At 35.8% G+C, this 15,414-nt stretch overlaps 2 protein-coding genes across 2 annotated transcripts in view; one reads left to right on the top strand and one right to left on the bottom strand.

Moving 5' to 3' along the window:
* LOC135128578 (EGFR adapter protein-like) overlaps window positions 1-15,414 on the top strand; it is an 803,179-nt gene that overhangs the window by 181,287 nt on the left and 606,478 nt on the right. The gene's annotated exons all lie outside the window — the stretch shown is intronic.
* Window positions 9,884-15,414, bottom strand: part of LOC135128570 (uncharacterized) — a 37,109-nt gene continuing 31,578 nt past the window's right edge. The window contains exon 4 of the mRNA XM_064055457.1: window positions 9,884-10,084. Within this exon, the coding sequence (XP_063911527.1) occupies window positions 9,914-10,084 (171 nt within the window). The 3' untranslated portion in view covers window positions 9,884-9,913. The remainder of the gene's footprint in view (window positions 10,085-15,414) is intronic.

A 15,414-nucleotide genomic window follows, 5' to 3' on the forward strand; every position in this document is an offset into this window, starting at 1 on the left:
CGGAAGCCCTTGAAGGTTTTTTCGTGGTAAAATTTATAACGATTTCAGGGCTCTGATGTCTTTTTTCGGTAGAATTTTTAATAATTTAGGAGCCCTGAAGGTGTTTTTTGATGAATTTGTATGAACTTGGGGGCCCTTGAAGGTTTTTTTCTTGATAGAATTTGAAACAACTTTGAGGGCCTTGGTGTCTTTTTGGGTAGAATTTAGTACAATTTGGGGCCCCTTGAAAGTTTTTCTGGAAGCCCCTGAAGGTTTTTTTTTTGAAGAATTAATCTGGAACCCCTTGAAGGTTTTTTCTTTGGTAGAATTTGAAACAATCTGGAAGTGCTTCAAGGTTTTTCCATGGGAGAATCTATAACAATTTTGGGGGCCCTGATGTCTTTTTTGGGTGGAACTTTTAATAATCGGGGAGTTCTGAAGGTTTTTTTTTGATGAATTTGGGGGTCCCTGAAAAAAGAGTGGTTGCGTGGGGATAGTAGCTGTTAAAATAAAATTGGTTTTGTCAAATGACATACCCTCTAAGAAAACAGAGGGAGGGTGGGTGGGCGGGGTAAGCTGTTGCTAAGATAAAACTGATTTTGGCTAATGAGATACCTTCTAAGAAAAGAGAGGGTGGGTGGGCGGGGTTTAGTACCTACTAAAATAAGATCGACTTAGGCAAATGACATTGCCGCTAAGAAAATAGAGGGCGGCTGGGCGGGCTTACACCTTGCCTTTTTGTTTTAATAATTATAGACTTCTTTTCACAACATGAAACTTAAAACATGTTTAAAATGGAAAATTTGCGACCTCGCAAGGTTTTTTTTTTTAAAGAATTTGGAATAATCTGGGAGCCTTTGAACGTTTTTTTCTTGGTAGAATTTGAAACAACTTTGGGGCTCCTAGTGTCTTTTTTGGGTAGAATTTGGAACAATCTGGGACTCCTGAAGGTTTTTTCTTTTCTTGAAAGAATTTTGAATAATCTGGGGCCCCTTGAAGGTTTTTTTCTTGGTAGAATTTGAAACAGCTTTGGGATTCCTGGTGTCTTTCTTGGGCAGAATTTGAAACAATCTAGGACCCCCTGAAGGTTTTTTTTTTTTTGAAGAATTTGGAATAATCTGCAACCCCTTCAAGGTTTTTTCTTTGCAGAATTTGAAACAATCTGGAAGCCCTTGAAGGTTTTTACGTGGTAGAATTTATAACGATTTCGGGGCCCTGATATCTTTTTTCGGTAGAATTTTTAATAATCTAGGAGCGCTGAAGGTTTTTTTTGATGAATTTGGATGAATTTGGGGGCCCTTGAAGGTTTTTTTCTTGATAGAACTTGAAACAAACTTGAGGGCCTTGGTGTCTTTTTGGGTAGAATTTGGTACAATTTGGGGCCCCTTGAAGGTTTTTCTGGAAGCCCCTGAAGGTTTTTTTTTTTTGAAGAATTAATCTGGAACCCCTTGAAGGTTTTTTCTTTGGTAGAATTTGAAGCAATCTGGAAGTGCTTCAAGGTTTTTCCATGGGAGAATTTATCACAATTTTCGGGGTCCTGATGTCTTGTTTGGGTGGAACTTTTAATAATCGGGGAGTTCTGAAGGTTTTTTTTTGATGAATTTGGGGATCCCTGAAGAAAGAGTGGTTGCGTGGGACTAGTAGCTGTTAAAATAAAATTGGTTTTGTCAAATGACATACCCTCTAAGAAAACAGAGGGAGGGTGGGTGGGCGGGGTAAGCTGCTGCTAAGATAAAACTGGTTTTGGCTAATGAGATACCTTCTAAGAAAACAGAGGGTGGGTGGGCGGAGTTAGTACCTACTAAAATAAGATCGACTTTGGTAAATGACATTGCCGCTAAGAAAATAGAGGGCGGCTGGGCGGGCTTACACCTTGCCTTTTTGTTTTAATATGTGTAGACTTCTGTTCACAGCATGAAACTTAAAACATTTTTAAAATGGAAAATTTGCGACCTCTGAAGGTTTTTTTTCTGAAGAATTTGGAATAATCTGTTAGCCTTTGAACACTTGGCAGAATTTGAAATAAGTTTGCGGGATCCTAGTATCTTTTTTGGGTAGAATGTGGAACAATCTGGGACTCCTGAAGGTTTTTTCTTTTCTTGAAAGAATTTTGAATAATCTGGGGCCCCTTGAAGGTTTTTTTCTTGGTAGAATTTGAAACAGCTTTGGGATTCCTGGTGTCTTTCTTGGACAGAATTTGAAACAATCTAGGACCCCCTGAAGGTTTTTTTTTTGAAGAATTTGGAATAATCTGGAACCCCTTGAAGGTTTTTTCTTTGCTAAGATTTGAAACAATCTGGAAGCCCTTGAAGGTTTTTTTGGTGTAGAATTTATGACGATTTCGGGGCCCTGATGTGTTTTTGCGGTAGAATTTTTAATAATCTGGGAGCCCTGAAGGCTTTTTTTTTATGAATATGGATGAATTTGGGGGCCCTTGAAGGTTTTTTTCTTGATAGAATTTGAAAGAACTTTGAGGGTCTTGGTGTCTTTTTGGGTAGCATTTTGGGGCCCCTTGAAGGTGTTTCTGGAAGCCCCTGAAGGTTTTTTTTTTGAAGAATTAATCTGGAACCCCTTGAAAGTTTTTTCTTTCCTATAATTTGAAACAATCTGGGACTCCTGAAGGTTTGTTCTTATCTTGGAAGAATTTTGAATAATCGGGGGCCCCTTGAAGGTTTTTTTCTTGGTAGAATTTGAAACAAATTTGAGCGCCTCGGTGTCTTTTTGGGTAGAATTTGGTACAATTTGGGGCCCCTTGAAGGTTTTTCTGGAAGCCCCTAAGGTTTTTTTTTTGAAGAATTAATCTGGAACCCCTTGAAGCTTTTTTCTTTGGTAGAATTTGAAACAATCTGGAAGCCCTTGAAGGTTTTTCCGTGGCAAAATTTATAACAATTTTGGGGGACCTGATGACTTTTTTGGGTGGAACTTTTAATAATCGGGGGCTCTGAATTTTTTTTTTTATGAATTTAGGGGCCCCTGAAGAACGGGTGGTTGCGTGGGGCTGGTAGCTGTTAAAATAAAATTGGTTTTGTCAAATGACATACCCTCTAAGAAAAGAGAGGGTGGGTGGGCGGGGTTAGTACCTACTAAAATAAGATCGACTTAGGCAAATGACATTGCCGCTAAGAAAATAGAGGGCGGCTGGGCGGGCTTACACCTTGCCTTTTTGTTTTAATAATTATAGACTTCTTCTCACAACATTAAACTTTAAAATGGAAAATTTGCGACCTCTGAAGATTTTTTTTTTTAAGAATTTGGAATAATCTGGGAGCCTTTGAACGTTTTTTTCTTGGTAGAATTTGAAACAACTTTGGGGCTCCTAGTGTCTTTTTTGGGTAGAATTTGGAACAATCTGGGACTCCTGAAGGTTTTTTCTTTTCTTGAAAGAATTTTGAATAATCTGGGGCCCCTTGAAGGTTTTTTTCTTGGTAGAATTTGAAACAGCTTTGGGATTCCTGGTGTCTTTCTTGGGCAGAATTTGAAACAATCTAGGACCCCCTGAAGGTTTTTTTTTTTGAAGAATTTGGAATAATCTGGAACCCCTTGAAGGTTTTTTCTTTGCAGAATTTGAAACAATCTGGAAGCCCTTGAAGGTTTTTACGTGGTAGAATTTATAACGATTTCGGGGCCCTGATATCTTTTTTCGGTAGAATTTTTAATAATCTAGGAGCCCTGAAGGTTTTTTTTGTGAATTTGGGGGCCCTTGAAGGTTTTTTTCTTGATAGAACTTGAAACAACTTTGAGGGCCTTGGTGTCTTTTTGGGTAGAATTTGGTTCAATTTGGGGCCCCTTGAAGGTTTTTCTGGAAGCCCCTGAAGGTTTTTTTTTTTTTGAAGAATTAATCTGGAACCCTTTGAAGGTTTTTTCTTTGATAGAATTTGAAACAATCTGGAAGCCCTTGAAGGTATTTCCGTGGTAGAATTTATAACAATTTCGGGGGCCCTGATGTCTTTTTTAGGTGGAACTTTTAATAATCGGGGAGCTCTGAAGGTTTTTTTTTGATGAATTTGGGGGCCCCCGAAGAAAGGGTGGTTGCGTGGGGCTAGTAGCTGTTAAAATAAAATTGGTTTTGTCAAATGACATACCCTCTAAGAAAAGAGAGGGAGGGTGGGTGGGCGGAGTAAGTAGCTGCTAAGATAAAACTCTCTTTGGCTAATGATATACCTTCTAAGAAAAGAGAGGGTGGGTGGGCGGGGCTAGTACCTGCTAAGATAAGACTGATTTTGGCAAATCAGATATCTTCTAAGCTGTTTATATTTTGCCTTTTTTTCTTAATATACATGGTATTTTTGGAAGAACACGATACTCAAACACATGTTTTTAATTTTTTGTAAAGAAATAAGTATTTTGTAGTTAAACACCGCCTCGCCCCATTGGTTGACGGCGAATAAAAGAAATCATCACAATTGAGACATGGGCGGGTGGGCGGGCTTACAGTTTGCCTTTTTGTTTTAATATGTGTAGAATTCTTTTCACAGCATGACACTTAAAACATGTTTAAATTGGAAAATTTGCGACCTCTGAAGATTTTTTTTTTTAAAGAATTTGGAATATTCTGGGAGTCTTTGAACGTTTTTTTCTTGGCAGAATTTGAAACAACTTTAGGGCTCTTAGTGTCTTTTTTGGGTAGAATTTGGAACAATCTGGGACTCCTGAAGGTTTGCTTTTTTCTTGAAAGAATTTTGAAAAATCTGGGGCCCCTTGAAGGTTTTCTTCTTGGTAGAATTTGAAACAGCTTTGGGATTCCTGGTGTCTTTCTTGGGCAGAATTTGAAACAATCTAGGATCCCTGAAGGTTTTTTTTTGAAGAATTTGGAATAATCTGGAACCCCTTGAAGGTTTTTTCTTTGCTAGAATTTGAAACAATCTGGAAGCCCTTGAAAGTTTTTTTGTGGTAGAATTTGTAACGATTTCGGGGCCCTGATGTCTTTTTTCGGTAGAATTTTTAATAATCTAGGAGCCCTGAAGGTTTTTTTTTATGAATTTGGATGAATTTGGGGGCCCTTGAAGGTTTTTTTCCTGATAGAATTTGAAACAACTTTGAGGGCCTTGGTGTCTTTTTGGGTAGAATTTGGTACAATTTGGGGCCCCTTGAAGGTTTTTCTGGAAGCCCCTGAAGGTTTTTTTTTTTGAAGAATTAATCTGGAACCCTTTGAAGGTTTTTTCTTTGGTAGAATTTGAAACAATCTGGAAGCTCTTGAAGGTTTTTCCGTGGCAGAATTTATAACAATTTCGGGGGCCCTGATGTCTTTTTTAGGTGGAACTTTTAATAATCGGGGAGCTCTGAAGGTTTTTTTTTTTATGAATTTGGGGGCCCCCGAAGAAAGGGTGGTTGCGTGGGGCTAGTAGCTGTTAAAATAAAATTGGTTTTGTCAAATGACATACCCTCTAAGAAAAGAGAGGGAGGGTGGGTGGGCGGAGTAAGTAGCTGCTAAGATAAAACTCTCTTTGGCTAATGAGATACCTTCTAAGAAAAGAGAGGGTGGGTGGGCGGGGCTAGTACCTGCTAAGATAAGACTGATTTTGACAAATCAGATATCTTCTAAGCTGTTTATATTTTGCCTTATTTTCTTAATATACATGGTATTCTTGGAAGAACACAATACTCAAAAACATGTTTTTAATTTTTTGTAAAGAAATAAGTATTTTGTAGTTAAACACCGCCTCGCCCCATTGGTTGACGGCGAATAAAAGAAATCATCACAATTGAGACATGGGCGGGTGGGCGGGCTTACAGTTTGCCTTTTTGTTTTAATATGTGTAGAATTCTTTTCACAGCATGACACTTAAAACATGTTTAAATTGGAAAATTTGCGACCTCTGAAGATTTTTTTTTTTTTAAGAATTTGGAATATTCTGGGAGTCTTTGAACGTTTTTTTCTTGGCAGAATTTGAAACAACTTTGGGGCTCTTAGTGTCTTTTTTGGGTAGAATTTGGAACAATCTGGGACTCCTGAAGGTTTGCTTTTTTCTTGAAAGAATTTTGAAAAATCTGGGGCCCCTTGAAGGTTTTCTTCTTGGTAGAATTTGAAACAGCTTTGGGATTCCTGGTGTCTTTCTTGGGCAGAATTTGAAACAATCTAGGATCCCTGAAGGTTTTTTTTTGAAGAATTTGGAATAATCTGGAACCCCTTGAAGGTTTTTTCTTTGCTAGAATTTGAAACAATCTGGAAGCCCTTGAAAGTTTTTTTGTGGTAGAATTTGTAACGATTTCGGGGCCCTGATGTCTTTTTTCGGTAGAATTTTTAATAATCTAGGAGCCCTGAAGGTTTTTTTTTTATGAATTTGGATGAATTTGGGGGCCCTTGAAGGTTTTTTTCCTGATAGAATTTGAAACAACTTTGAGGGCCTTGGTGTCTTTTTGGGTAGAATTTGGTACAATTTGGGGCCCCTTGAAGGTTTTTCTGGAAGCCCCTGAAGGTTTTTTTTTTTTGAAGAATTAATCTGGAACCCTTTGAAGGTTTTTTCTTTGGTAGAATTTGAAACAATCTGGAAGCTCTTGAAGGTTTTTCCGTGGCAGAATTTATAACAATTTCGGGGGCCCTGATGTCTTTTTTAGGTGGAACTTTTAATAATCGGGGAGCTCTGAAGGTTTTTTTTTGATGAATTTGGGGGCCCCCGAAGAAAGGGTGGTTGCGTGGGGCTAGTAGCTGTTAAAATAAAATTGGTTTTGTCAAATGACATACCCTCTAAGAAAAGAGAGGGAGGGTGGGTGGGCGGGGTAAGTAGCTGCTAAGATAAAACTGATTTTGGCTAATGAGATACCTTCTAAGAAAAGAGAGGGTGGGTGGGCGGAGTTGGTACCTATTAACATAAGATCGACTTTGGCAAATGACATTGCCGCTAAGAAAATAGAGGGCGGGTGGGCGGGGCTACTACCTGCTAAGATAAGACTCATTTTGGCAAATGAGATACCCACTAAGAAAGGAGAGGGTGGGTGGGCGGGGCTGGCACAAATTTCGATATACTCTTCATGATCTTTCCATGATTACTGTGTTGTATATCCCGTTGACATCGTCGGAATTTCAACTCAAAACTCTTCATTTTTGTTATATACATTCAGCCGTTAATAACATTTCATGATTTTGGTCTCTATTTTGAACTCTTTTCTGACAATGTTAAAGATCTCTGCAGTAAAATATACTTGGTGCCATTAACTGTTCATCCTTTGTTTCGGGATTATCCAATAGATTTACTTCAACCCTGAATAACTTCACTCACTACTTGAACCTTTCTCAATATAACACTATACGAAACTCTTATAAAACAATGCTGGACTTAGCTTTTGCAAATTTTTGTTGTTCCATAATAAAATCTGATCTTCACGAGATTAGAGAAGATAAATATCATCTTGTTTTGGAAATTTTATTTCACTCACAAAGTATAAATATCAAGCAATTTACTTCTACAGATAGTCAAGTAAGTATATATAGTTATGATTATTTTTATGTGTACTAGGAACTACTCCTATATATTTTTATTTTCTGTAATTGGGTTTTGTACCTGTTGAAAATATGTACATTATTATTAATAGCCGCTAAGAAAATAGAGGGCGGGTGGGCGGGGCTAGTACCTGCTAAAATAGAACCGATTTTGGCAATACCCTCTAAGAAAAAAGCGTAGGTGGGTGGGGCTAGTTCCTGCTAACGTAAGAGTGATTTTAACAAACCTTCTAAGAAAAGAGAGGGCGGGTGGGCGGGGCTAGTACCTGATAAATTAAAACTGATTTTTATAAATGAGATATCCTCTAAGAAAAGAAAGGGCGAGTGGGTTGGGCTAGTACGTGTTAAGACTGAGGTTGGCAAATTAGATATTCTCTAAGCAAGAAAATAGCGACTGGAGCTAGTACCTGCTTAGATAAGACTGGTTTTACCAAACAACGCATCTTCTAAGAAATTGAATTAAATTATTATAAGAAAAGGTACTACAGACACCAAAGCACTTTCATACCTGGAACCTCAAGATTGTTTTAAATTTTTCAAAAAAAGAAACATAGTCCCAAAATTAACTCAAAAACAGGTCAGAATTTTCCAAAAATAGAAGTCCACCAAAATTGTTTTAAATAATTTACAAAAAAAATCTACATTAGCTTCCAAAATAATACACCATGGATACCCAAAAGTCTCCCGAATTAAAAAAAAGCACTGCGGCAGTCAAGGCTTTTTCAGATTCATAAAAAATAAAACACTAAAAGCTCAAAAGATTTTTTCAAGTTCATCCATCAACAAAACACCAGACTCCTTTAAATTTATCCGGAAATAAAGTAAGGTTTTGAAAACTGTGAGAAGGATTTGTTTTACTATTTTCCCCAGACTCACCAGTTGATTGTTAAGAGCGTAGTGGAGAGTTAATGCGTCATTTTCCAGACACCCGGTATTTATTTATTCCAATTTATAGGGGTTAACGAAAAAAAAATTCGCAAAATACAGTTTAATTTTTTCTAAAAAACTGTTAATTTAAAAGGGTCTGAAGCAACAAATTATCAAGGAATTTTTTAAATTTTGCAATCCAAGAAATGTTTCCGAAAGCAACAGGGAACATAAATAAACTGTTTTCTTAGTTATCGACACAACAAATATCTTAATAATCAGCTTAATGTCAAATTCATTACAAAGGAGAAAATAGGTGAAAACAGCTAATCAAGCAGAAGATAAAGAGTAGTCATAAAAACGTGCTTGTGTTTAAATAAAACAAAAATATCATAAGCAAAAATTTATTGAGAAAATGGTTTGCTTTATTTTTGCAGTAAACATTATTGAGTGCCTTAGGAGCATAATATACATCTTAAAAATAAATAAATAAAATTCCAATCTCCTATAAATGGTGTAGAAATGGAAACTTACTAGGAATATTCCTTGTTAGATCAATATATTGGCATTCTTTCCATAGCTTTCGATGTTCAACCAACCTATGCAGGAGAAGACTTTCAGACTCTGGCTAAAACTGCACCGTAAAGTTAGAATATTTTTACCATTATAGGTTGGTTTGACACCGAAGATCGTCCGAAAAGTGCCCTGTATATTGAGCTGAAAGTTTCGGCGAGTTGAAGAGGTTCGACACATCCATAAATTTATTTTCCAAGTTCTAGCGTCTCTTCAGATGAAAGAACAGATTTTTAGATTTTTTTTTATAAAAAACTCGAAGAAATATTAACAGATTACTGGTTGCCTAAACATCAGCTAACCAAAGTTAGGTTATGTTTGACATTTGAGAACAGAATTGTGTGAAGTTGTGAATAATTATCAATCATCACAACGAGGTGGCAAAGCTCACGAAACTTCAACGCCAACTTAATCCGCGATCTCTTATAATCACCTTGTACTGCTTCTGATCCAGATTTGCACTAAATTTAGCATTTTAGGTCAGTTGTTTAACGTGAAACCTGTTATTCACAATTCATTCGCGACTTATTTAGCTTAATAACATGTTATTGAGTTTCAGAAGCATTCAATTAGTAGCTATAAGCCATGCACATAAATCAGTATTATGAATTATTCAAAACATCTACCTGAATGAGCATTTTTGCTAAATTACGAAAATTTGAGCACGTGTAGAACTGAGTAGAAAATTGTTCACAATACAAATTATTGTTGTTAAATTTTTTTTTATATATAAATCAGTTCTTACAAAGAGCATTGCATGTTTCAGCTTCCGGTCGTGCTTTTTCCTCAGAAACTTGAACAAGGGATCGAGCTTTCATGCTCTTATTACATTTACTTCCTATCACTGGCCCTGCGAACGCTATTGCCGCCAGTACGACGAAACCTGTCACAAAAAATTATTAAATCATATCGCTTGATAAGGGTTCAGAAAATTTCCGAGAAATACGTTTGAGATATATTGAATTAGAGCGAGTACGGAAATACGGTTAATCCATCGATTGTACAACCTCTGTATTGTCAAAAGATAGATTACAGGACACAATCAAGAATGTAACGCTATGTTCTTCGCTTAACGTAGAACGGCACAATCTGTATAACAAGGTAAACACAAGACACTTTTTTCCCTCTGTCGTGACCGTCCATTTGCACCTTCCAAAGAGCATCCCCGACAGGCATATAGTTGAGGAAATCCGGGGCAATTTTCAAGTCCTTCGCTTCGTACAGCCCCTGAAACAAGGGCACTCTTAGTCAGTTTTATTAATCTCATAAATTGTAATTTAATCCTAATTAGGTTAAGTCGCAGACTTGAAAATTTTAATACACTTTTCACTCTAAGCTTTTAATAAATTGTAAAATATTTAATACTTCTGGTTATGCCTCAATTCGAGACGGTGAGGATACTCCGAATAAACTTTTCAAGTTGGAATAAAGTAGCTTTATTCGCTAATTATTTTTCGGTTCAAAGCGCAAAATTATTTCCTGGTTGCTCGTGTTGAAATTTCGAGTTTATCATCGAAATTATTCTGGCATATTTTTGTCACGGATGAAGTAAAACGGGAAAGCAAATTTGCGAGGTGGCCAATACTTCGCAAACTTAAATATTAGCAAAAAGCCGGTTTTGAATTTTAATTGGCGGAATTTTTATCAAGACAGAACGATGCATCCGCGAAAATCCGGCGTCAATTTGTCAGGTTATTGTAATCTCAAAAAGGATTAATTTAAAAGGACACAGATAAATCATCTTAAGGATCTAGGTATGAAGGAGGCTAAACACGAAAGCTAAGTGACAGCTGATCCCGGGGGAAATCGCAGCAGGCAGCTGTAAAGCAAAATACATAAACACAAACTAAAGGACGCTAAATGGAAATTAAAGAATAACATATTGCTTTTGGAAATCCACAGTTCTGAAAAATCTCCGGTTCAATCCGTGATTTAAATATTCGTCGCCTGCAGCAGTCGCGAGGGAGTTGCCTTCGAGGAAAAACTTTTACATTGTGAAATTTTAAAGAGCGACTAATTCGAGGCGTGCTCGCAAATGACTGCGTTTGATTAGTCTGCAGGAATCCCTCAAATCGAAGAAAAACGCACCATAAAACATTTATGGCTCATATATCTGATTAGTCGTCTTAATATCGAGTTTGATGGGTTCTCAGCCCCAGACTGGCGTCTTGGTATCAATTAGGGCTCACCGCTAAATAAATAAAATAAAACAAGAAGTTAGCTACTAATTTTTATCAACGAGTCAAGTCTTATATTACAGCATTATTATTTACCTCGTCACATAAGTACAATTGAATAACTACGTTTGTTTAGTAAACGTCAAAATTTGGGTTATGAATCCGCCTAGATTTTCTAAATCAGGGTATATCCAAATAATCTCAATTTTTTATAAAAATTCTATTTTATTCTTTTGCATTTAACAGCTTTTTCCGAAACAGTGCTCAGTAATTTGTTAGCTGACGAAAAGCTCAATTTTTCTTGAACTTTTTTCCGTTCTTCCAACGTTTTCTAAAGAGGCTTAAAGAGGCTTTGGTATCTGTTCTGTTGATTTATTTTGATCTCTGAAAATGATTTCAGTTTTATATCTTTGAAAATCCTAACGGTTTTTCAAAATCGCCAAAATAAAATATGGAAATTTGTGAGAATCCTAAGAATCTGATTCTAAAATCGAAAATTTCGAAAATTCAGGTTTGGAACCATCAACGTGCTTTACTTGGATTCGCTTGTCGAGATCGATATTCCAAAATAATTTGTAGATTGGAACCTTGCCAAAAAGCTCAGCTTTTCTGAAATTTTTGACGCTTTCCTAAACATCTCCGAAAGTGTCCGAAAGAGTTCCTTCTGTCGATTTTGACATCTAGAAAGGTTTTTCAGCTTCATTTTTTTCATAAATTCCTATCATTTTTCCAGAATTGTCAAAACCAAATGTGGGAATTTGTGAAAACCTTGAAAAATTGAATTGTAAAAGCGAAAACTTCGAAACTTTGATCTGGAACTATCAACATGCTGTATTTTTCTTTCGATTCAGATTGTCGAGATCAATATTCCAAAATTTTTTGTGGATTTTAGGCAATCTTGCCACAAGCTCAATTTCTTCGAAATAGCCCTAAAGAGTTTCTTTTGTGTTGATTTCGATCTCTGGAAATATTTCTGAAAGTGTGGCAATTTTTGAGAAAGCAGAAAATTTTGAAGCACCTAAGTATTTGGATCTGGACTGTTGCGCGTAGGGGTTGGCAATTCAAACAGATTGGGCAGTATACCAAATTTATTAGAAGAAAATGTCGCTGGTACGGGTGTTGGTTACAATTATCCCTTGTCTGCTACAACTACAACTACTTCTTCAAGTACAAATACAAATACAACTAATACAACTAATACAACTAACTTCTTCAGGTGCGAGCCAAAAGTTATATATTGACAACTATAGTCATGTGACCGGCCATAGTTGCGGAGTAATGACATGACCTCCTTAATTTTGATTGAGTCGATACTTAGCAATCGCGGAAAAGGAAATGCAACTCAGCTTGACTTCGGACTCGCTTCCTTCTAACAACGCTTGCACATGCTGCCTCAGCAACCCCAATTAAACAGGATATTTCACAACAATGCTATATTTTTCGATTTAGCTTTGTCGATATCAAAATTTTAAAATTGGTATAGATTTTTAGGCAATGTTGCCAAAAGCTCAATTTTTTTTTAATTTTTTTTACACTTTCTCGAACATTTCCGGAACTGTCCAAAGAGCCTAGCGAAAAATGACATATATAAAATACACTTTATGAAAAATATCTGCAACCAACTTTATCAAAGTAAAAACATTGAAGAGTTGTGTAACAATTATAACAAAATCTGATCTTTAATAAAAGACTTTTACAAACAAGTTTTCATATTTTTTATCAGATTTATGAGATTACCGTTCTCTTAAATTCATTTTCAAAAATATATATTTTTCCGATTGCATGAAATTTTTTTTCCCTGTTTTCTTTTAAATCCTGTTCTGGTTAGTTTGGCTATAAATATTGGAACTTTTTTAGATTGATAAAAAATTTCGCTTTAAAACTGCATTTTCTTTTTCCATTTTGTTTCGATTTCCTTTACTTTATTAAGGAACTAAATATAAAGTAGGACCTAAGATCTTAACAGACACTACACAGGAATGGAATATCGCAAGCGTCCAATGCCTCCAGGAGACTTCTACATGCAATTAATTAAGGAATATCATATAATATTGTAATTTTTTTTAATTATTTTCAATTTTCTCATTAAAAGTATACTCTCGCACAAATATTTCAGCATTTCAGGTTTATCATTGATTTTCAATAATCTTCAATAATCACAAAATTCAGATTTTCTGAGAAATCGGTCGTTAGTCAACGTTGTCTTATACCCTTAAAAAAATTGTTATATTATTTGCGAAAATTTGGATACCCAGAGTAAAAGTTAAGGCGAATTCATAAACCACAAGTAAACTAGTATGTTATTTTATAAAATTTGGATAGCATATACTAAACAAAATTTTGAGGTGATGGTCAGCGTTTTACAATCTGCACAATATATCTAGAATACATGTAAAATTTACCAACAATCAGTCCGGTAGTTTCAGGGACTATCTCTCTAATAAAATCGACACAGACAAATGGCGACAGATAGCATACAAATGGAAACGGGAGCCCTATTTCTTCATATTCTAGGGGGCATAATGCGTCAAAAAAACATGAAAGTACATAGATACTCCTATTCTGCTTACACTGTATTCAATATGTAAACACTGAAACGATTTTTTTTTTATATGAGGTTAAAATTCTTGCAAATCATTGTAATTAGTTTTTGTAAATTTAGACATTTTGATCTTTGGTTTATATATTTAGCAAAAAGTGTTACATATGTACAGGAGCGGTTGCTGCCTTGTGCAAATTTTGATCATTTTTTTGTAAAAGTTAGTCATTAGTAAGATTGCTAAGATAAAACTGATTTTGGCAAATGCCATATCCTCTAAAAAAAGATAGGGTGGGTGGGCGGGGCTAGTAATTGCTAAGGTAAGACGAATTTTGGCAAATAAGATACCCTCTAGGAAAAGAGGGGGTGGGTGGGCGGGGCCAGTACCTGCGAAGATAAAACTGATTTTAGCAAATGCTGTATCCTCTAAGAAATTTAATTAAATTATTATCAGAAGAAAAGTCACTAGAGGCTCCAAAGCACTTTCAAATTCTTTACCCAACCAGGAATACATAGAAAACCAAGATTGTTTAAAAAAAAACGGGGTCCCAATATTAACTGTCAAAAACAGGTCAAGTCAGAATTTTCCAAAAATAGAACATCAAAGTTCCCCAAAATTTTTTTACATAATTTACAAAAAAAAATCACTAAATCACTAAAAGCTCACAACACCAGATTCCTTTAAATTTATCCGAAAATAAATCACCAGGGGACCTAAAATTAACTGCGAACATTTTAAACGTAGGGTTTTGAAAACTTTGACCATTTTTGATATGTCAAACATTTTTAACTGCTTACTTACAAGATTCCTATAAAATAAAAACCTAAGTAGCCTCACTGACGATTCAGTCGTAGACGTTCTTATGAGTTTGCATTATTGTAAAAATTAATACTAAGAATCCGAGCGCAGCGAGCACGTGTGGGTGTTTTAAAAATTACTCGCCAATGTCCCTCAGAAGCTAAATTATTAATAAAGATCGTTTTATTTTCTAAACAAGTGAATCGTAAAAATGTTTGTGGGGACTTTCAGCAGTCTAAATGTGCTCATTGCGCTCGTATTGTAATGGTGTGTCTTTTTAAATTCTATGGGCTGCGTCTTTTTTTTTCGTAAGTCCTTCATTATCTAAAATTTTGACTAGAATGAGTCACATGCTCCGATAAGAGCATCTATCAGACAAAGAGAAAACATTTAAAGAACGTCTATAAATATTAAATAACTTCTCTGCGACTCTATCGTGCACATTTCTATTAGATAAAGCTGAAAAAAGAAATGTAATATGGGAGCACAGCGAGTACGTTCAGGTGTAATTTAAAATTATTTATTGGTGTCCCTGAAAAGTCAAATTATTAAGAACAGTGTTGTTATTTAAAAATGTAAGTTTAAAAATTGTTTGTTATCAGTTATCACAAATTGCTGTGGGACTGAAACATCCTGAACGTGCTCGCTACGCTCGCTTTTTGGAGGTGGTTGTTTCAGTGTAGTTTACCTTCATAAATTCAGAAAGATCAGGAAGGTAAAGAATTTAGGAAATTGGTGTCATAATGATCAAAACTAATATTTTTATCTCGCTCCACTTGTATAAAAGTGTCAAAACTTACATCTAAGGATGATATGAGATGTTATTGCTGATGAAATGCTGATAAAAGCGGAGACGGAGACCAAATCATGACTCATTTACACGTTTTGTTTACACCGTTGCTATGGAAACCGTGCGTCTAGGAGCGGTATTGGGTTGGAATCGGGTTCTGTGCCTACAGCGCCCACCGGCAGTAACTCAGTTACGGGTTTTAATTTTCTTTCTGCGCGAGTGAAATTGTTTAATTTCAAATAAAAATAATGA

Source organism: Zophobas morio, unplaced genomic scaffold (assembly GCF_036711695.1).
Source record: "Zophobas morio isolate AGI-343-1 ecotype UQ-CSIRO unplaced genomic scaffold, CSIRO_AGI_Zmor_V1 ptg000014l, whole genome shotgun sequence".
NCBI classification, from domain to species: Eukaryota; Metazoa; Arthropoda; class Insecta; order Coleoptera; family Tenebrionidae; genus Zophobas; species Zophobas morio.